Source organism: Calonectris borealis, chromosome 5 (assembly GCF_964195595.1).
Source record: "Calonectris borealis chromosome 5, bCalBor7.hap1.2, whole genome shotgun sequence".
NCBI lineage: Eukaryota > Metazoa > Chordata > Aves > Procellariiformes > Procellariidae > Calonectris > Calonectris borealis.
Window position 1 is genome coordinate 13126187 of NC_134316.1, and position 22001 is coordinate 13148187.

General features: G+C 39.7%; 1 protein-coding gene across 2 annotated transcripts in view; it reads right to left on the reverse strand.

Annotated features, from left to right (window-relative positions):
- DYNC1H1 (dynein cytoplasmic 1 heavy chain 1) overlaps positions 1-22001 on the reverse strand; it is a 46265-nt gene that overhangs the window by 21492 nt on the left and 2772 nt on the right. Inside the window, exons 2-40 of one of the 2 annotated variants that reach the window (XM_075151071.1) lie at positions 21620-21707; positions 20842-21015; positions 20357-20612; positions 19252-19438; positions 18799-19070; positions 18434-18661; positions 16840-17916; positions 16376-16555; positions 15618-15767; positions 15229-15375; positions 14943-15083; positions 14625-14801; positions 14402-14512; positions 14200-14319; positions 13750-13989; positions 13061-13216; positions 12579-12692; positions 11852-11962; positions 11562-11771; positions 11014-11160; positions 10621-10787; positions 9730-9903; positions 8826-8991; positions 8559-8747; positions 8281-8475; positions 7294-7576; positions 6921-7021; positions 5241-5400; positions 4701-4944; positions 4333-4516; positions 3656-3868; positions 3240-3478; positions 2974-3130; positions 2335-2562; positions 1856-2086; positions 1585-1725; positions 1086-1319; positions 294-500; positions 71-192 (exon numbers count right to left, since the gene is read on the reverse strand). In XM_075151071.1, coding sequence (XP_075007172.1) covers positions 71-192; positions 294-500; positions 1086-1319; positions 1585-1725; positions 1856-2086; positions 2335-2562; positions 2974-3130; positions 3240-3478; positions 3656-3868; positions 4333-4516; positions 4701-4944; positions 5241-5400; positions 6921-7021; positions 7294-7576; positions 8281-8475; positions 8559-8747; positions 8826-8991; positions 9730-9903; positions 10621-10787; positions 11014-11160; positions 11562-11771; positions 11852-11962; positions 12579-12692; positions 13061-13216; positions 13750-13989; positions 14200-14319; positions 14402-14512; positions 14625-14801; positions 14943-15083; positions 15229-15375; positions 15618-15767; positions 16376-16555; positions 16840-17916; positions 18434-18661; positions 18799-19070; positions 19252-19438; positions 20357-20612; positions 20842-21015; positions 21620-21707 — 7921 coding nt within the window. The remainder of the gene's footprint in view (positions 1-70; positions 193-293; positions 501-1085; positions 1320-1584; positions 1726-1855; positions 2087-2334; positions 2563-2973; positions 3131-3239; positions 3479-3655; positions 3869-4332; positions 4517-4700; positions 4945-5240; positions 5401-6920; positions 7022-7293; positions 7577-8280; positions 8476-8558; positions 8748-8825; positions 8992-9729; positions 9904-10620; positions 10788-11013; positions 11161-11561; positions 11772-11851; positions 11963-12578; positions 12693-13060; positions 13217-13749; positions 13990-14199; positions 14320-14401; positions 14513-14624; positions 14802-14942; positions 15084-15228; positions 15376-15617; positions 15768-16375; positions 16556-16839; positions 17917-18433; positions 18662-18798; positions 19071-19251; positions 19439-20356; positions 20613-20841; positions 21016-21619; positions 21708-22001) is intronic. The other variant, XM_075151072.1, reaches the window with a different exon arrangement.

Here is a 22001-nt window from a genome sequence, read left to right on the forward strand (position 1 = left end):
ATTACATAGTCAATGCTTCAGTTTTGACCCCTATTCTGTATCTGTATCTAGAGTTTACTACATACATTACCTATGTGAGAGAGGTTTTCTTCCAGGATCAGTAGGTGGATTACATGCACCAACAAACTGAATTCTCTCCAGTTTCACCCATGTCTGGTCTGATGTACGATAGAATCCTCCATGTTCCACCATCTGGGGGGGGGGAGTGGGAAAAAGTAAAATAAAACAACGTTCCACTGGTATTTCCCTGAAAATAACTATTATGATATAGTTGATTACAAAGAAAAACAAACCTGTCTAATGAAGGATATGACTCTCTGTGTGCCATACTTATCCATATCTGGCAAATTGATTTCATCACAGAACAGCACCAGCCACTTTCCTAACTGCACAGGAGCCAGCACCACTCCATTAGGTGTACGCCTGTACTCGCAATAGTGATCAAAAGTTTTCAAGAGCAGTTCTGGAGTGGTAGCACTAGAAAAGTTGAGTCCAACCACCTTAAAAAGAGAATAGTGAGAAGAAATAGTTAAAATACACTAAGGCTTGAAAGAGAGCATATCAAGAGTCTTGAAAACCGCTACGTTTGGCTTTCCACAGTGGAAGTACATATACCATCTATATTTCAGGTTACTGCATGTGTTCTGACTGTACACTGTTTGCTTCCCACTGCAGGTTCTCCATTTACCATGCAGCAACGCCTCCTGCCCAACCTTGCCCATCACGGCTTCATGTAACTGTTACTCCACCTGAATACGCTGAAGGATGAGAGCTATGCTTAAACATTACCACAGGTCTTTAAATACTAAATGGTGGAATGCTCCTGCATTATTGAACTGGCAAAGGAAGGAAGTAGCTTTTAGGTTAAGGATCTTGAGACATAAATTTAGATTCTGCTCAACATAATTTTTATTTTTTGCTACGTACACATGACTGACTGAGGTGGAGGTATCACTGAATTCTGGCTAGCAAATCATTTCCATGCTAAATCAAGACTGCTTTAATTTTTAAAGGAGATTAGAGACTTGGTACTGCTCTAACTCACACATACGCATGCGCACGCACACACACACACTCTTGTGTACCTCCATGTCAGGCAGAGCTCTGAGAGCACTGAAGAGGGTCATGGTCTTTCCAGAACCTGGTGGGCCACACAGTACTAAAGGTTTGTGTTCCGCCAGCCAAGTATACAGCAATGCTTCATGGCGAACGGTATCTAGGGTTGGTACTACTACATCAGGAGCTGCAACTTTGTGAGTCTCAACTTCAATTTGAGGAACCTTGGATTGCCATGGCACCCATTCACCTGTAATGGACACCTAGGAGCACAAAAGCATGATCAGACAATTTAGAACAGGAATATGCTCGCCTTAGTTAAAAGAGAATGTGTTTTTTTTTAAACCATAGAACAGTTTGTAGCAGCAAATTTGATGTGTTTATTTAAACAGGCAGCTTGTTCACTGAACTGTGAAACTTTAAAATTTAAGATAGTCTAGAGTTTTATTTTCCAGTTTAATCTCCAAAATCTAAAGCAAGCTTCTAAGAACACCAAAGAGCAACACTTCTAGCATAAGAAAGATTTACCTCATAGTCAATTATAGGTATGTTGGGTGCAGTTGGCAGTGGCACAGTGGTGATTCTCCTAATGTATTCTCCCAGCTCTGCTCTCATTTTCAAACGACTGTCTCCAGAAAGAGACCAGAGTATGGCATAGACCAGGTACCTCTGCAAGAAACGGCAAAAGCAGCTATTGGTTTTAGAGTAATGGAACAAAACTTAATGAACAATAAATCAAATCTAGCTGCTATACTGACACATCAAACACAGCAGTCACTTAGTAGCATATTGTATTTACCTGGATGTAACGCTCTAGTTGATCTATTTGCATTGGAAAGTCTGGATGATTGGCATTGTACTGGGCTACGTTGCGGCAAGCTTGATGCAACATGGAGAACAGAGAACCAAGACAGCGCAAGCGGGTGAGATCCATAATATGCTCCAACTTGAAAGCATGTTCAAGTGCTTTAGTTACCAGGCCGTTAGATGTGAAATATGGCTGCATTATTGTTGCAGCATCTCTCTGAATCTGTTGGGGGAGACAAACACTGCTCAAAGCACTTGCTTCTTATTTGATTACCAGGCAGCAGGAAATAATTTCATTTAAGGTTTGAAATGCTTCATACTTTAATATTCTTTTTTTTTTTTTTAAAAAAAAAAAGATGTAAAGAGGAAGTCAGCTTTTCTATGACAGGCTGTCATAAATTCTAAGTACACCATACTACTGTGATACAAGCGTTCTTACTATATTATCCCATAATGTGATCTAAGTTATACCTGCAACATTGGGGATGCTGCTTCTTCTCCTTCATCTTCTTTGCCCTTTCGCCTTCGCTGAGCTTCTTCCTCACCTTCATCCAGAGGAATGCTTCTTAGTCTGGCCAGGAAGTTATTGAATATCATGTCTGTACTGAGAACATCCTCACTGAACCAGACCATGCCACACCTTGACACAGTAGCCAAAGTGGCATATTTCAGATCCTGTACCTCAAACATGATACGCACCTAAAGAGTAGAAATTTAAAACAAGAGTTTGAAGTAAAAACAAAAACCAAACAAATGCAAAACAAACAAAAAAGCTCCCCCCCAAAAAACAGAGACCTTTTAAAATAAGTTAATCTGTATTTAGCCTCTGAATAATCAACAGCAGCATTAAACTATCCTAAGGTAATTTCATCATTATTGACTGTTACCCTAGACTTTTATATAATCCATAAAGTTTGTCTTACAGGGTTAGAGTAAGTATAATATGAAATGTTTGTTTCCACATAAACGCCTAACTCCAGCAAACCACTACCTCAAATCAGTATTACTCTGCTTGTGATGAGAATGAGGGACAGCACTAGTACAGATTAAGGTAAAAGCAACAAGTTTAAAGGACAGCACATAAACGTCATGTGAAAAAAGTAACATTACATTTGGTGGAAGGCTGAGACGTTCTCCGTTTGGCAGAGTCAGTAGTTTGTTGTCATCCAAAACAGAGTTCAAGTTCTCAACCCATTCAGGGTCTACATCACCATCAAAGATAATCCACTGACGTTTTTGTAGTTCACCTCTCACATTGTCTATGATTCTGTATTAAAGGAAATATTTATTGCAGTAGAGAACAAGACTCAGTAAGGCCAGATTACCCATGGCACAAATGTACTGGCCATTTTTCATTTGTGCTATTAAAGACTCACTTTCTCAGGACATGTGTAAACAAGCCATCTGTCCATTCTCTGGTGTTTGGATCCAAAGTACCATAGAGGTGATCTTTGCTGATTGCTTTTGGATCTATAATATGAGCAACACCTTCCACACCCTCCAGCCTTTCGAGGGCTTTCAGAAGTACTCTCCAAGCCATGCTCTTTCCACTTCCAGAGGGACCAACCATCATCAATCCATGATTTATCTGTGTAATCTGATACAGCTGAAGAACCTGTGACAGAAGAAATGACGTACCAATTAAGTCTTAACCTCAGTAGTCAATCTAAGCTTTTATGTATTGCTCGCTTAAGACAAGAAAAAGGAAAAAGCTTTCCACCTTTCGTAATCAAAAAGGAAGTTTAGTCTTATACATAAACTTCAATTCCGCATTTTCAGTTTTATACTTTACCTTTTCAACCCACATGCCACCGACTTCTTCTCCATCACCATAGGTAAGGTACATTTCCTGACACACTTTCTTAAGCTCCTCTCGCAAGGCTGTCATCTCCCCACGATGATACTGTACTCCAGGGAATACATCAGAAAGGAGACTGAACAGCAATGGAATGTCTTCTGCAACCAGTTTTGGTACCATAGTTTCACATACACTTTGGATCAGGATCTGCAGAGAGAGTCATGTTTTGGTTAAGATTTTTTGTTAAGTTCGCTTTACCAAATGTGTTTGACAAGGAATACGTCACTAAATAGATGAAGCACCAGACCAGGGTGGTCTTGGTAAAAATAACCATTTGAAACCAGATGCGGTTTCAACTCGAAACTACACAATGAATTCCTATTGATTTTCAGTTTATACAACTGTAGTTTCTTATGCCTCTTCACTATGCTTTTGGTATTAACTGCTGAGGAACTGAGCAGCAATAAGAACAAGTCTTCCACTATGATTCAGGGACTCCTAAGACATGTTTAACTTGGTGCTTCTAAGCTATCAAATTACCACCTTTTGTAACTAACATTACTTTGCTTGCACGGCTTAACACTAAATGGTAAACACTGCAGGGTTATTTGCTTTGTTTAGTGTGCATCTTGTACTTTATCACAGAAATAAAGAGTTCACACACACATTACCTCTTGTTCTGGTAAGTTCTCAGCGATTTCTCCCTCATCAACAACTTCACCACGCTCTTCTTTCTCCCGCTTTATCTTCTGAATCCTCTCCCTCTTCACATTACCTGCACTAACCAGCACACTCTTCAGTGCTCTCAAGCCAAAATCATAGTGACTTTGGGAGGACAGCTGTTCATCACAAAGCCTAAGAAGCAAAAGAGACAAAATACAATGTGATTCTCAACACAACACTCAGTAAACGTCATTGTTTACTTAAAATGATTGCTTGAAATGATGGCTGCACAACGTGCGTGGTGAGTTGCAAAGAATATTATAGCTTTGAACAATAAGCTCTGTTTTCACTGATTGGAGCCAAACTTGTTACTCACTTGAAGAATGGTACTATCTTATTGGCAAGCACTTCAGCTGTACGGAAACCTTGGGAGTACAACATGACCTGGGCAATCAACTGACGGTCTGGTTTTGTCATTGCCAAGCTACGGAACAACTTCTTCAAATTGTCAGGCAGATTTGATCTGCCTGCATAGCCAGGATTCATCGTGATGAAGATAGCCATGTCAGGGCTCACTTTGACTTGTTTGTTCAGCAGCTCACAAGTAATAGGTGTTGCAGCTGAAAAGAGAGTGCATTTAGTTACACTTGAGTCAGTGATCAATCACTCTGAGAACACAAGTCATACTTCATTCTATTTTAGCTTCCTACAGTAACAGACAGCAGGTCCTCTCGTACTGCAACTCAAATACTCAAATACAAATTTCTACCAGCTGAAAGTTACTTCAAGTTTTTAAGTTTTCATAGAAAGTGGCTTCATCCTTAGATTGTTTGAGAGAAAAGTAACTGAGCAACAGAACAGCATGAAAGACATTAGAGATGCTGTACAACACTACTAGGAACGAACAATTACGTACTCTTGTCATAGTTGGGGTTGGAATGCTCTCGCAAGGCTTCCTGGATGCACTGAACTTGCTGTGAAACGGCAGACAGCATACGCTCCTCCAGTCTGTTGAACTCATCAAAGCAGCCCCATGCACCCACTTGGCAAAGTCCCACAAAGATGCGTCCCATTGCCTGCACACAGAGGGGAAAATTCACTGAAGTTGCATCATCATTCTTGCCTATGCATAGGCAAAGGGAGCAGAGAAGAGCACTTTACACAGTGCATCCAAGGCAGGAAGGAGCTGTATTTATATGTAGGTTACCATCTTTGTAGTACTGTAAGAGTTATAAAAGGGTTCTAACTGAGTTTCAAATGTTCACTGTTTCACAGAATCATTGAAGATCACCATAGCTTCCTATTACTACATACTGTACTGCAGCGTATTCACAAAACAGTCAAGATGAGTCCACTGCATAATGTTTTGTTTGCTGATACCATTAATACCAGGTGCAGTTCTAGTCCTTTATCGCAAGGAGGATACTAGAATTACAAAACATTTCAAAGGAGCAAATTGAATGGCCAGAGTGTGATAAGGCTTCCACCTAAAGAACAACCTTTAAGGTAGGATTCCGCAAAAAGCAACATGAGGAAATACGATGGAGGTCTAAAAGCCACTGGTTTAGGATGAATAGGAATCAACTGTTCACTGTCTTTTCCACTACAAGAACTAAGGAATCATTAAAAAAGACAAAAGAAGGTACTCCTTCATAAAGTGCATAGTAATGCAGTGGAACTCTTTGGTAGAGAATGCTATAGAAGCAAGTGTGCATGCGGATTTAAGGGGAGAAATAAATACCTGGAGAAAGGTTCACTGGAGCATGAATAGAGTAACCCATTTCAGCTTGGGACCTCCTGATCCTCACAACTGTCAGAAGTAGGAAGGGGACTGGGGGCCAGGAAGGAGTATCACACACTATCTGTGATCTTGCTGCTCCCTAGGTATTTTCTTACAGTCACCACTACAGGCCAAAAGCTGACTAAATGGACCCTTGGTCTAATCAAAATACAGCTGTACACAAAAAAAACCCCACAGATGGGCAACCTGGCAGAAGTATCATGATTCCTTGCCCATGTTTTATATTGTTTTATATATATATACCTGACCGAGGTTTTTATTTTGTGATGTTTACTGTGTTACAGTTTACAGAGGCATTTCATCTGGTTTTCAATTTGAAGATGTCATTAATTTTGAAGTATCTGGGTAAATTGTCTTAGTTTTGAAGAATCTTTCACATGCTGAGGCAAACTCCAGTTATGTTGCAAAGGGTAATTTGGTAATACTACAGCTATTTTGGCAGTCTCACACTCTCATCTATTCCCCATTAAGCCAGCACTATCAATGCAAACTAACCAGTTTAAGTTACTTTCCTAAAGCCAGTCTTAAGCCCCCGCCCTGTACTTCCTCTTCCTTTTCCTCCATTTGGTGCTATAGAACTACCCATTCAAAGAAAACAGAACCCCTCCCCCAGCAATGTTCTACCCCACTTTTGCTTTAGGCATCTTTTGTACAGAGCATGATCCACAGATATTGGCTCAGTTAAGACTTATAGATAATCACCTTGAAGACAAACCCTGCTAGCTATTTCAGAGTTCTGAAGAGATTCATATTGCTTGTTAGCAAAGACTACATTTTTTTAACCACACAGCTTACCTGGAAGTCAAATGTTTCATCACAGTTGAAGACCAAGACAAAGCGGCCAAGCTGATGTCCAAGAGCCTTAACAGATTCCGTTTTACCAGTACCAGCAGGACCTATTTTTGAAGTGGTACAGACATGTTTTAGTGTTTATCATCTGAAGTACCACTGCCTACTCATGTAATCTGCCAGCATGCTGATTCTGATGGTCCCTGACAAGAAGATTCACTGAAACCTAAAACTGTTACAACTTCCCCCAAAAGGTTGTTTTGTTCTTCAAGATCTTAGTTATAAGTGTTCTGCATGTTTACATTAAAACTATATATTAGATAGGATAAGAGTTTATATACTTGTCTCGAGTTTTTATTGTACTTCAGTACAAACTTACCAAATGGTGATCCTCCAAGTCTTGCCTCCAGGGCTTGTGTCATTGTCAGGTAACAGCGGTCAGTAAGAGGAGTCTGTACCAGCTTATCCTGAACACCAAGGTACTCAAAACCATAGTTGAATTTGGCATTTGCCATCTGAATGGAGAGCTGCTGCAACACATCCGTCTGCTTTGGGTCAAAGTAGAACCGCATTTGGCTGAGCCACTCAAAGGATTTGGAGTTGTCGATCTTGTTTTTGATAAGTGATCTTGTAACATCTCTCTGGTGCACCAACTCGGTGATCTGGAGAATGAAGTAACTCCTTAGACCACAGCAATACAAGCCATTGCTAATAAAGCCAGGAATCCTACAGCTTTTCAGATTCACATAGTAAATTGCCATCATCACTTAGAAATCACAATCTACCAACAATCTCTGCCTTAAAATCTGTTGCTACAAAGACAAAACTAACAATTTTGACTGCTCTTGTTAAGGACTTCCTTAGCTTTCAGAAAAGCACTCCGGTCCAGTTAGTCTGTTAATCCATTACACTACTGAATTAGATATTTTACTTGCCAGAAACTAAGACGACAGGTACTCCTAAAACAGACCAGCTATTTCCCTCTAAAAATCTACAGAAATAACTCAGGATGACTTTAACTTCCCCCCTGCAATCCTTATCTACAAACAAAAGCATATAATAATTACAATAAGAAGTAGCTTAATGAGATATTTTACTTTTGAATGAAGAAATCAGTAATTTCCGTATTTGGAAGGGCTAGTTTGAAGATCAATTCAGTAAGCTAATCTATAATATGCTATCATGCATTAAGCTGACTAGAGTGAAAAAACTACCACCACCTACAGGATCAGGGCTTGATGCAGTTGCTTAAATTGCATGAAACTTTCCTAGAGGAAAAGTAAGTCTTAGACTAACCAATCTTTTCATTAAACTTTTAAAAATCCTTACCTGCGAACCCAGAAGAGGAAAGGAGGTTTTTACTTACCAAGTGCTCCAGTTTCCTTCTGCGAAGAGGCGGCTGCTCCATCAGCACAGAGTCTGCCAAGACATTGAGTGTGACCTCAACGTTAGCTAGCACAGAGTGGAGAGGACTGTTGTCTCCAACTCCACCCATACCATTGAGGGCTGACTCGACATTCTCAGACCATGCAATCTGGGCTGACAGGACAACAAGCTGAGCCTGTGTAACAAAAATCCTCATCAGATAGTTTTCCTCACTGAAGTAACCAAGCTGCAGTATGCTTAAGTATTCCATATTGATACCTGGTATTTGTCAATCCAAGAGATGTAGACTGCTGGATCAATTGAAGTTGCTTTTCCAAAGATTTCTACTTCAGTAACAGATTCTGCAAGCAATTTAGCAAGGGTCACCCTCATTTCTTTCTCAACAAGAGTGAGCCACTCATTGATCTTGGGATGTTCTGTGATGGAGACAGGTGTTTTGAACAGCACCTGCAAGAATTAGGTTTAAGTCAGCCCATGTTCACTTATTTTCAGAATTTTATTTAAAAAGAAACACTGCAGCTGTACCTCCTCTCCTTCACGTGAGGATATCCCAAGAACCACAGAATTATCTTCATTGAGAATAATGCTAGAAACGCCAGCAAACATCTTCTTGAAGTGTTTCTGCAGCTTAGCAACATTTTTGCTGTTTCCAATGATTTCAAGCAAGTCTTCATCACCAACAAAATAAAACCTAACAATTACATAAAATAAGATCTATATCAGAACTCCAACTATCACTTTTCATTTATTTATGCTTCATAGATGGCCACTATATGGGAGTAATTGACACTCATTTCCCCAACACTGCAAGAGTGCACAAACAGTAAATTTGCTAGAAGTTATACTTCGGTTCTAAGATTAAGTCTCAGTTTGTGTGGTCTGTACCATACAAGTGTATACATGCTCCGTACTGTGGATCATTTTCTTTACCTATCCATCCCTGAAATACCCACAGTAGAGCTTGGGATTGAATTAAGTCTATTGGGCAGGGAGAACTCCCGCTCAGTACCTCCCTCACCCTTACTCTCTCATGCTAAGTGACAAACTAGTTGAGGACTACAGATAAGTCAGAAACAATGACTTAAATGACTGGATTGTGACAGTTTAGACACCCTCCTTTGGTCAAATGCCAGAATTAAGCAGTTCAAAATAGAACCTCTAAGTTTACAGAAATCAGCTGCAATGGTTCCTTAAGCAATATCTGAATCCTACAACGAGCCACAGATGAGCAAGTAAGGGAGGTTTTAATTCCACCTCCCAAGAAGTAGTTATAACTGAATTCCGTATTTAGACAACACAGAGTTAAATGGTTGCAACATCTTATATATATGCAACACATAAAAATTGGCAGAGGCTTTACAGAGCAGCACACCAATTCCTGCACAGAAACATCAAATTACTTCAAAGCCAACTAAAGTCAACTTCTTACCGAGGGAAAGAGGACCTCTCCCTTTCCAAGTATTCTCCCAGTGCCTTCTGTATCTTCCCAAGCAAGTCTGCCAGTCTCTCTAATGACCTCTGCACACCTTGAATGTTAAGAACATCCATCACAAGTGGAGATTTGGACACCTTTTTCATGAGTGCCAAAAATTCAGTGCTGATGCTGCAAGTAAAATAACACTACATTAGTGCAAACTCGTAACCTCAGGCCTGCAGAACACCAAAGTTATTTGTCTCTAAACGACCACTGCCTCTCTAATTGTTGCAGCTGCCCTAGGGAACACAAGGCAAAATTCCCCAAATAGCTCTTCATCTACCTCAAGTCCACAACCACAAAATCTAACTTCTCTGCAATGTTCAATCTATCAATTCCACTGCTGAAGGTCTACTTTTCTTCATTTCCTGAAGAGATGCATAAATCTGATTCTTTGATCTGACTGGAAGTGTGTGGAATTAATAAGGACGACCAGAGCAACTTAAAGCAGAGGAAGAAAATGACATTTGAAGGGTGAGACTAAAGGCTGCAGCAACAGAAATCAGCCTGCTTGTTGCAGCTACAGTGCCAGAAAAATCCTTGAGGTAGCTGACTGGAACTAGCCAGAAAAAGCACCTGAATCCCAATCATCTTCTAAAAATTGTACATACAGCCTGTTTATTATAAATCTTTTTCCGTCATAGTTGTCTACATGCACCTCTTGCAACCGTATTTGTTTGCTTGATGAACTTATGTCTACAGCAGGGCTGTAAGCAGCTGGACCAGGTAAGAATACAGTTAGTATTTCAACTTAAGAGAGTGCTACACTGAAGTCATGAAGTTGCAGGCCTGTCCACATGGTGCCCCAAGGGATGCAAGGAAAGAACAAAGCAATTAAAAAGTTACCTCTGGAACCGCTGGGTCTCCACAGGCAGCAAGTGCTTGATGTCTGCACTACCAGTGAAGATACCCTCCAGGTAGACCCATCGCCTTTGGACATCTATCCAGACGTCAAAGAGTGCCATGATACGGTTCAGCTTATCTTCCCAGCTAAGGGCATCTTCCTCAAACACCTAAATGTTAAATGCTGCTTTAATATTCATTTTAATAGTATCAGGCGATTGACTGCTAATAATTATTAGTGGAAACAGTTGTTTTGAGAGTCACAAAGTACGCATATGCAATTAATTGTCTGTCAACTTAAATAGTGAATATAGTCCCTGCTGACAAATATATAAACTAAACAAGAGAGTAAGGCAGGATTAAATGAAGATTCTTTAGCTTTGTTCTCCATTTTACCTTGTAGTATGGAGATAGCTTCATAGCGGACACGCTGTTAATGTGCTCTTTTACTTTGTTGAAAAGGTCATCCCATCCACGAATCAAACGACATTTGTTCTGGTAATTGACCAAGTCCAGTTCATAAGTGTTCCACACTTCTCTTATCTGAAGAAAAAAAAATGTTTAAGATATAACATCAATCATTTCTGCTCCAACATAGTTACAAAGTAGAAATGTATTACAGTAATCAGATTTTACTGTTTTTACCCAAGGATTCTGGGTTTATGCTCAAGCTTTTGTTAAAAACACTGAGAACATGATGCAGTTAGGTAAAACTTAAACAAGGTGTGGTCTTTGCAGCCATTATCAAGGACTGCTTTTCCCAAATAATGCAAGTTTCATCAGAGGAAGTTTACATAGCTTTAAGCTGTTCCCCAAAACCGTGTTCCGTGGAGTCTCAGCACTTGTATCAACAGCTTAGATTGACAAGTTTACTACACAAGTATCAGCCGACAGCAAGGCTTTGATTAGCTATTACGTGTGTACATAGAAGAGCTGATACTAGCCTGTTTCAAGAACTCTTCCAAAGCCATCTCTCCCTGAGCCACGAGCAGTACATCTTTGACGATTGCTTCATTTCTCTGTAAATCGACATCCCAGATCTGACCCAGGGTCAATTCTGAGACAACCCAGTTAACGTGAAGCCTCTTCATCAGCTGTTTCCAGTGACGATCTTTAAGTGCCTCAGATTTCAGTTCAATAACTAACATGTTTATCTACAGAAGACAAGAAAGCAAGTTACATCCTTGAACTTGAATTATAAAACACATGCATTTTAGAAATGAGTGTAACTTACCTTCATGTAGCCCTTCAGAAGTCTCTGAACATACTCATAGGAGGCATACTGTCGCAAGCGGGCAGGGAAGTTTTTCAGTTGGTTCAGCAGACCATCTAAGTTTTGTCGAAGCTGCCAATAACATAAAAGCAATGAAATCATTCTCTGCCAGTGCTGTGCACGTAGTTGTACGAGTTTACAGTTGTCTATATATTTTTACAGAAACCTCTCTCTAATGAGGTATTATCTACAGCACAGCTCTTTCTGTGTTATATGGATTTGCCTAAGATGTAGTTACTCTGTAGCTGGGAATGTAATTTTATTGGTCTGATTAAGATTTATGAAATAGTATTGTCACAGGCAATTTATGGCTCTGTACCTCCTGAGCACTGAACTAAAACTGATGCTGCTCATCCAACCATATAATGAAGTTTCCCTATTGAGTTCCAACAGCCTATTTAAAAACAGCACAGTTTCTTCTCTGTAGATGCAGTCAGTCAAATCTCAATTGCAAAACTACTGGAATTACATAAGTCCCCTACAAATACTTAAGTTGTGACAAACCCTGTGATTTTTTTTTTTAGCATAGCATGAGAAGAAATACACTCACGAGATACTGAAAAGGGAACCTAATCACTGAAAACGATCTGAAACATGACAATTGAGCACACCTATCTCAAGAAGTCTAATTCTTAATTTGCATATACTTGCGGTAGTTACATTGTTTATGTATACAGCAGTGAAGTACCTTGCGAGGCTGTACTGAAACCCAGGGTTGTTCTTTCATTTGATCAATCTGTTCCCAGACCTTAGAGAGTTCAGACCAGACTCCTTTGAGATCCTGCAACTCTTCAAGGGCTACCTATAGTAAAGAATGTATCAAACATCAGCAATTATTCCTAATTTCTTCAAAGTCATTAGGGTGGAGGAGTTAAACAGAATACTTTTAACATGTCAAAAACCTTCAGATAGCTTGCCAATTCAACAGAACTGCAATAGCAAGTGACCCTTGAGATTTTTGCATCTCAGGTCACGTAACAGCTTCACGAGAATAAGACAGTCAAGGAAGAGATCACAGACAATCTCTTAAGGCTAGAACTGAATGTGTGTGGAGACTGTGTCTTGACACTAGTACATCGCAGGCTACAAGTCACTCTCTTAAGGGAGAGAAAGATGGAACTGAAACATTTTTATCTGAAACTGACAAGAAGTTGCGAGAGCAGGTTGTACCTGGACGCGCTCTTCGCTGCCACTGAGTAGTCCTGTATCTGTCAGTTCCAGAGCTTCCTTGGCCTTCGCACACTTCTCACGGTCATCCTTCAGCCTACCGAATTTTCCTTCGTAAATGGTAAGAGCTTGAAGAGCCTCTTCTGGACGCAGGTTTCCCTAAAGTTTGCATGGGATACATTAATCCAAAAACCCTACAATCAAGCTGAAGCTAAGTTAAAAGCAAGGACTAAATACTAAATGTTGGTCTGTCTCATTATTTTTCCATTTCCAGTTTGCTGACAACAAGGCTACACACTAATCCAGAGTAAGTCTCATCCCACTTTTATCTGCAGTTTTTGGCTTCACTAAGTATCACTTGCGGGGGGCGGCAAGCAAAAAAGCAGCTTGCTTCTGAATCCTCCTACACGCCTCTGACATACCCCTTGTTTCAGCCAAAGCTTTGTTAGTAACTGAAGTTGTCTTGCTTTTTGCGTCTAACAGAGGCCTACGTTTTAAGGGTAAATTTCTCTCTGCCACCCCCCCAAAAAAAAAAAAAAATCAACACATTGGCAAGTTATTATAGAACCCTCAAAAAGATTTTTACCATCACCTAAAATGAAAAACTGCAAAAAAAGTAAAAATAAACTGCCTACTTCTTATTGAATGCAGAGAATCTACCTCATTTTCTGAATGAGTATTATCATACTTACTGTGACAGGCTTTGTTTTCTCCCAGTCTGTTAGCAAGTCAGTTGTTCGGCTCTCCACTGCACGATCCTCTTGAACTATCTTCATCTGCAAGTTTGCTACTTGTTGTTGAATGGCAGAATCCTTTCTACGCATGATGTCATTAAAGGCACCCCATTCTCCTTCAATGTTGTCAATGTACAGCCAAGAGGACGGAAACTGGAACCTTTGTTTCTCAAGCAAGCGCTGACCATTGCGATAAAGCTACAAGAGACAGTGATTTTAAAAAGACAAAACTAACTTAAGTTGCAAGGCTAAATACTCAACACATTTTAACAAGCGCTCACTATAGAGTTCACAGGATTCCTCAGGATATGAAGTTCGTTTTCAACAGAACTTGAGTATCATGAAGCTGCACCTTAAGAGCTAAGCCTGACACTTCCAGAAGTAAGAATCATTAGCAAGACAACATACCTCAACTTGCTTTTCAAACTGCTTGATTTTACGTTTCAGGGACTGCACGTACGTGATGAACGTCACTGCATCTGATGTGCTGGCAGTGTCTACTGAATGCTGCTCCAGTTCTTGACGGGACTGTTTGGGGCACAAATCAGTGTTTTAGAAGTCTAGAACAGTTGATCTGAAAGTGAAAAACTGGAGTTTGGACTTGCCTTACCTTAGAAATTTGTGAATGAAACTCTGTCATATTCTGACCAAGCATTTGGCCAAATTTGCTGAGCACTTCCTTGTGCCAGGAGTCATACTTCAAGTTCACCTTTGATTGTACCTACAATTGAATAAAGTTACATAATAGTAATTTGTTTGCCTTGCTATTTTCTGTTATACACCCATTCTGAAATTTAATGCATTTATCACAAAAAATAATTACAATTTCTTACTTTGCCATAGTCTATGACAACAGGTCCAAATTCCTTTCTGGTTTCTGCATTGTCAAATGTTCCTCTTGCCTTTCTTATCTGAACTAAAAGGGCTTGCCACTTATTCAGGTCTTCTCCAAGACGGTTGTATATGTTTTCAGCCTGCATATCCCACAGACACTGGTACTGCAGCCAAACCTAATTGAGGTATTTCACAAACAATGTTCAGAACTTCTCCAGTATATTCCAAAAGACGTGTGTCGCCCCACCCTCCAGGAAAATTGAGAGAAAAGTTCATATTCGTTTTAGCTGTAGCACTACGTGGTGTCAGCCTCCTACCTTGACATACTGCTCCACTTCAGTTACAATTCCCATGACAGCAGAGTACGACTCCTCCAGAGCTGCAGGGCCATCAGGCATCCTTGTCAATGCATTACGATAGAACTTCTCCTCCTCAGACAGCTCGTAATGCACTCCAACCTAAGAATCACAAATATACATGTGATATACATGAATTTCTAGGGCACTCAGTTCAGTCCTAGAGCAACACACTAAGATATCGAGCACAATTAATTGCAAAGTGAAAATAATTACTCAGACTTAGATACAGCTTCGTTACACTTACCTGATATCTCTGACTTTGAATTCTTGGTAGCGACAGAATTACCATCTTCCAAGAAAACATTTCTTGATAAAGTTTGTATCTACACTCTTCAATTGGTGGATTCAAGTATATCACCTGGTTGGTTATTCTTAGTTCATGTACAATGTTCTGCAGAAACAGTAAACACACACAAGTTTTTCTGGCAGATACTACACGTACACAAGAAATTTGGACTTCAAGTAGCACACACTTCTGAGAAACCAATTTGCACTTAAATGGGAGAGGGAAGTATTCCTCCAAAACCAGATGCAGAAGAAATATTTAACTCCCATATAAGCCTCAGATATAATTCTTGCATTAAGTAATTGACAATGAGGAAAAAAACCAAAAAACCCCACAACAAAACTTACTTTGATCTTGGGTTCTCCACCAGGCTTATGGCTCACTTGAGGAGCATCTGTATCCATGTCAACTTCTGCTTTGTCATCTGCTTGTCCAAGAAGAACTTGGGTCCAGGCCCTCAGTCCAGCTTGCAAACGAACACCCAGGATTCTTTCAATCTAAAGAAAATAAGCCCCATTGGAGGAAAAAGCTGCATATTCACTGCATAAAGATCCCCACTATCGATGTATTCTGACACCAGGCACACTATGGCGCCTCAAAGAACCATTTACTAAATCACTGAAGGGGTCTAAGAGTTGGTAAATTTTCACTGAATATCAATTCAAAGCTTCTCCTGTCCTCATGGACTTTAATGTAATTAAACAATTTTACCTGCTTTGAAGTTGGCCTCGTGTCCAATAACCTGAAACTTAACTCAACAGGTAGAACCAAACAATATGAACGCAATGAGTCTTTGCTATCAGCATAGCAAATTTTCACCACCCTTTATCTACCTCGCTCCCCAGCACCTTCTAGGCAGTCAAGCTGTATCAAACTTTTTCTTCAAAGGGCAAAACTCCCCTTGAATTCATTGATCCTAAAAGTCAACAACTAAAACCAAACAGGTCTTGCACCTTCTGCACACTAAAAAACACACTGAAATTTTCAGAGAATGGGGAGACAGAATTTTGCCCGGGTGACTATGAAAAGCATAATCAAAAAACACCTTTGCACCTGATTAAAATGTTTCCTCTAAATATATACTACTCCTTGATCTCAAACCTACCTCCATATCCAACTTATTGACCCAGATTGGCAAATTTGAATATGAATGAAGATTTAAGTCATCCACAGCTTTCTGAACCCTGTTCAAGATTTCGGAGAAAGTCTTGTGATCATACATGCATGTTTCCAATGATCTCACTTCCAGGTCTATTTTCTCTTCAATAATGAGTAGATCATCCACCTAAAATGGTTTAGGAAAAATGGGATGTTTAGTTTGACGGGTTAGATAGAGGCAACAATATGCAGTAATGGTGAGTCACTTCTCTTTATCTGGATGCAGCAAGTCTACCAATTTCAGTAATACTAAAACATCCGTTCAGCTGGCCAGTTTGTGCCAACTCAATCAGCTACTTAAGCAAAAAGCTACAGAACAGGTCATCAGCTATCCAATTCCACTTTTGGTTAACCATACATTACTGAAGTATAAATGTAAAAATTTTGCAGAATTTAAAAGATAAAACAAACCTTTTCCTGGAAACTGAAGACAGTCTCAGCTAAGCGCTGTACATATGGATCAAGTTTGTATGATTCCCACACGAGTGCAATTCCTTCTGCAATCAAAGCCTGCACCTCTTTCTTCAAGCCAGCAACCAGAAGTGAGATAGTATTACGCTCTTCTACTTTCTCACATGTTCGTTCATATGTACGAACGCTTTCAATAAGAGAAATAGCAAATGGATAGAGCTGGTTTGCTTGGTGAGCTTTGTTGACAATTGCTAGTGGAACACGGAAACCAAGCCACTTCAGGTTTCGGACTTCTTTTGAAAGTGTAATTATTTCTGGGAGGAAGTTGACTTTCAGTTTTAGGACATTTCCAGTCCGACCTCTAACACGAGTGCTTTCAATGGTGAAAATACGACCAGATACACCAAGATTGCGTTGCTGAACTTTTCTTGCCCAGTCATCAAAGATCTCCTGAGTGTTGAGCTTCATGCGAAAGCTATCTCCATCTTGCTTTAGCTTCTGACCTTCTACATGGTTCTCCCAACCTTTGCCAAGGACATCCTCAACACGCTTCATGTAAGCAGTGAGCTGTCTGTCAATCTGTTTTGCCCAAATTATAGACCCAGACACAGGAGGCAAGTCACGAACATGACTCATTTTACAAGCTTGACTCTGTGGGTATTGTACTTTAAATTTGTCATGAAGAGACTCAATATCATCTTTTACGCGCTGGATCAATTGTGTTTGATATTCACGAATGGCACCGCGAATATGAGGTCTGACAAACAAGGCATTAAACCGAGAGAAGATTCTGAACATTTCATTGGCATTCTTTGCTGTACCAAGCTGGTCTCTCAAACGGGCAGTTATTCTTGTTTCAACTCTATCAATTCTTTCATCATATCGTTTCATTGCTGCCTCCCAGGCTTCTGTACCTTCTTTGGAAACATCTAACCCATCTACTTCCTTAACATTCTCATAAGCAAGATTGACTTCTTCAATCGCGTTAGCATCTGCAGCATCAAAAAGCACTTCTGCTACTTTCATATCCTGCGGTTCAGGTACCTCTCCTTGATTTTGCTGGGCAACAGCAGTTACCTGCATTAGAATCACAGTTTAGCGAGTTGAACGCTTCAAAATTTAACTACAAATAGCTAAACACAGTCTGTTCTAACCACCATTGCAAAAAGCCTACAAATTAGCACCAAATCCTTAAAAAATTTTCAGTGATGTTTCAGATTTAAGTTCTACTAGGAATGGGGCAACACAGTCACTTTACAAAATTCCACTACTGTGCAGCATAATCTCATTTTCCACTGTGGTTTAGCCAAGCTCAAGTATTTATACACTTATTAATCTCCTTTATGTTAAGTCTGGACTTGCTGTGTCTATTAACACGAGCATGGTCATGTAGTACGTGAAGCACATCAGAATTAAAGCTAAGCCTATTAGCTAGGGTTCAAAACTAGACTGGTTTTGGAAGCAGATAGTGAAACGGAATGTTACATTAGTTTTGTGTTGGTAACTTTTAAAAGCAACAGTGAACATTCTTGAAGCTGAACACTCTTGAAGAGGCCGTGCAGATTTTCTGTCTGATAACGACCAAGAATATTACCTGAGGTCGCAAGACTCTCACAATAACTGCCCTCAGCTGCTCATGCTGACGCCTGAATTTCCTCATTTGATCAAGACGACTTTGGAGTTTCCTATGAGCAGGATTGATACGCCACACCATCTTCAAGTTCTCTTCCCTTTTTCTTTTCACGATATCTCTCAGCAGAACTTGTAGCTTCTCATATTCATCATCCCAGGTTTGGAAAACTTCAAAGCATGCAACCATTACCTGAAGAGAGTTTTAGAATAGGAACTTTAGCTCCCAAATGAAATGCTTCCTGAAAGTCACTAGTCAATGCTAAAATACAGCCGCCAGTGCCATAATGCAAAAATACAGCCACCAGTATCACAAAACCATCAACATACCTTTTCAAATTCTTCATAGGCAACATGCATCAGTTTTCTGGTTCCCAACACTTTAAGTAGCTGAGAGCTCAGATCTCTTGAAATAGCCTCCACTAAACGCAATGCCCTTTGGATTGGGTATTTTGTGTTTCTGATTTTTCTCAAATGGGTAAATATTGCAACAAGGGCCTGCCTTATTTTGTCCAGCTCAGTAGCGGACAGCAAGTCATTCAGTGGAAAGTCTTTCATCAGTGGATTATAGTCATTCACGGTTTCCAGAGCCTGTTTTAGACCTAAATGTAATAGAAAAGATTTTGAATATAACTTTTCATTTCATTAATCAAATCTGTATAAGACAATAGCTTTAACTAGACCAAGGTTACTCTAAAGAGCATTGTACCACAACACTGAAGTTTCATAACAGCTTAAGTGCATAGGACATTTGTGAAAACTCTTATTGAACAGACATTTTACCTGTGTCTGTATCGAAGCTGACAGTCGCATGAAAACGTTTGCCATGTTTTAGGATATCAAGAGTCAGAAGAACTTCTGGACTTTCACGTTTTTCCTGAATGCGATACAGAGCCCGTTCCAAATTTAACCAGAAGCTTATCTCCTGTAATGCAGTGCCCGATGCAGGATCTCGATCTAGTTTGGTCACCTTAAAAGTAATAGAGAAAAAGAAAAGGGAGGGAGAAAAGCATTTCATTTATATGCTTCAACTGTAAAAACCTGCCCTATTACTAAATATAATTGAAACACGTAACATCTACTAGGTTTTAATAATCCAACATCAGACAGTTTTGGCACTCATTCTCTGAGAAGTGTAGGAACTGCAGTGCAATAAGAGCCAAGGTTTAATTCCAGTGGTCCTAAAGGTTGGTTTTAGGACCTTCATGTAGTATCTTCAGCATAGCCTAAAAAGGTCAGCTGACCACTTCCCTGATCAATGTCTGTATTCTGGTTAACGACAGATGAGCCAGGCAAGAAAACAAATGTTTTATGCTCTGGAGTAAGAAAAGGCACCGCTTTTCCATGAGCAATAGGTGTTTACTGTGCCCATGGAGGGAAAAAAGCCAGAGTAGTATTTAAGATGCTATTTCTGAGTGACAGCAGAAGAGCAGAGTTCTTTTGAAAAGTAACAGGCAGGAGTACAAGAGATTACAAGACAGGACTGTAGCAACTGTTCTGAAGTGGTTGTGGATGCACCTGGGGAAGTAATAAAACAAACCAACAAGACCTGTTTCTCTCAATCTGCTGTAAACATTTGAAGAATAGTTACAAAATTCACAAGGTTACTGCCAGTTACTTGAGTCTATTACAGTAGAGATACAATAATCATGCTCTCAGCTCCTTCCAGAACAATTTAGACTAGACTCTAAATTTAGACAAGGCTTAGTCTAGTCTAAAATTAGACTTAGTCTAATTTAGACTAGCGTCTCTGGTGACTCAGAAAACTGGTCTCAGATCTCCAGAGTATCCTACACAGAGCAGTATTTTACCAGTTAAACTGTGAAGAAGATACACAGTATTACATAGAAGTTCTTAACACACAGTCTAGTACTTGGAGTTTTTTTACCTTTTGTATCTCTCTAATCCAGCGGTTGACTCCAGATTGTAGCTGGTTGAGGAATAACGGATCCTCAGCCTTCTCACCAAAATCCGTAACCTTTGGTTTTTCTCCACGTTCATAACACTGCTTGGCAACATTAGTAATGGTTGCATGAATTGGCAGACTAATCTCTGGAATTTCAATATTCTGCTGCAGATGCAAAAGGCCCATTTCAAGTTCTGCAATCTTTTTCTCAACTGAAGGAGCCATCTTATCTCCATCCCTGAAAAAGCATGGATGTTCCCATATAAGAAGCCAAAACAAAAACCATCCACAACACATTTAAGCCACCTGAACTACTTCCCCAGAGTCAGCAACAGCACCATATGCAACTGTGCGCTTACAATTTCACATGACTTGCCTTGAACAGTCACTGCTTTTTTTTTTTTCATTAAACATCTACTTTAATTCATTAGCAGAGAAGTGCAGTATTCATACCGAATTATTCATACCTGTCTGCTTTGCCAGATTCTCTGATATAGGACTTGAAAAAGGGAGCAACAGCATTGCTAATGAAAGAGTGTAACGTTTCATATGGAGAATCTTCACTGAGAGTGAGCACTCTCAGTTGGGAAGACACTGGTTTGTCAGCATCAATCACTGGTGTACGCTTAATGAATGCCAGGCTGCAGAACAGAGAAGAGAGTTACCAACTAAACATTTGAAACTTAAGTGACAGTTAGAATAGCTTTAAACTGACTGCAAGTTTAGGTCACAGAAGTCAAATGCTAACCTGCATCATCATACTTTATAATCTTTCTTCTAAGAGACTTGAACACAAGTCTTCCAATAAATACATCTTTATACTTCAGTAATCAGCCAAACTTAGCTATCAATAAGGACTCTGCAGTACGGGCACACTAAAGAGGCACACATCTTACGAAGCTTCAGAGTCAAACATGCATTAAGGTAAGCGGCAAATATGTAAGATTCAGACATAACCGAAGATTAGTGAACCCAAGCTGTGTATCTTACATTTGCATGTATGCCAAATTAATAAGACTTTGTTTCTTTAACCTCAGAGCTAGAAGTCCATTCCTTTCAGCCTCATGACACACCCTTCTTTTATCAGAGCCTCCACCCTGAAAAGCTATTACCCCAACTGAATAAAAACACTGCATGAAGCACTAGGTAAACTGGAGGTAAATTTGTAGGTAAAGTAGGTGAATCTCCTTATGTAGGTTTTGCATTCATAGGGTAGAAATGTCAAGATCTATTTTACTAACTCACCTGTTTGATTTTATTCCATAATGAATGTCAGTGCTGATACTGTAGGAAATGAACTCTTTTTCCTCTTCCCCTTCATCTCCTACATCCTCTGAAAAAAATATGCTATGTAAGAAATACTTTATTTCTAAGGCATCTGCCACTCTCTCTCAACCATCTTCTGCTATTACCAGTCTATTTTCTAACCTTTAATTTCCACGCCAACTTAATTAACTAAATGAAATTACATTTAGCTTTGCAATATCCCTCAAATTCAGAGTGGGTTCATTGTTTTTTAACAAAACTCCATTAACTTTTTTAGGTTGCTAGAAAAACCAATAAAACATTACAACAAGCAAATTATAAATTCCGAGAGAGAAAACTTCTGCAATACAGAACGTGCATT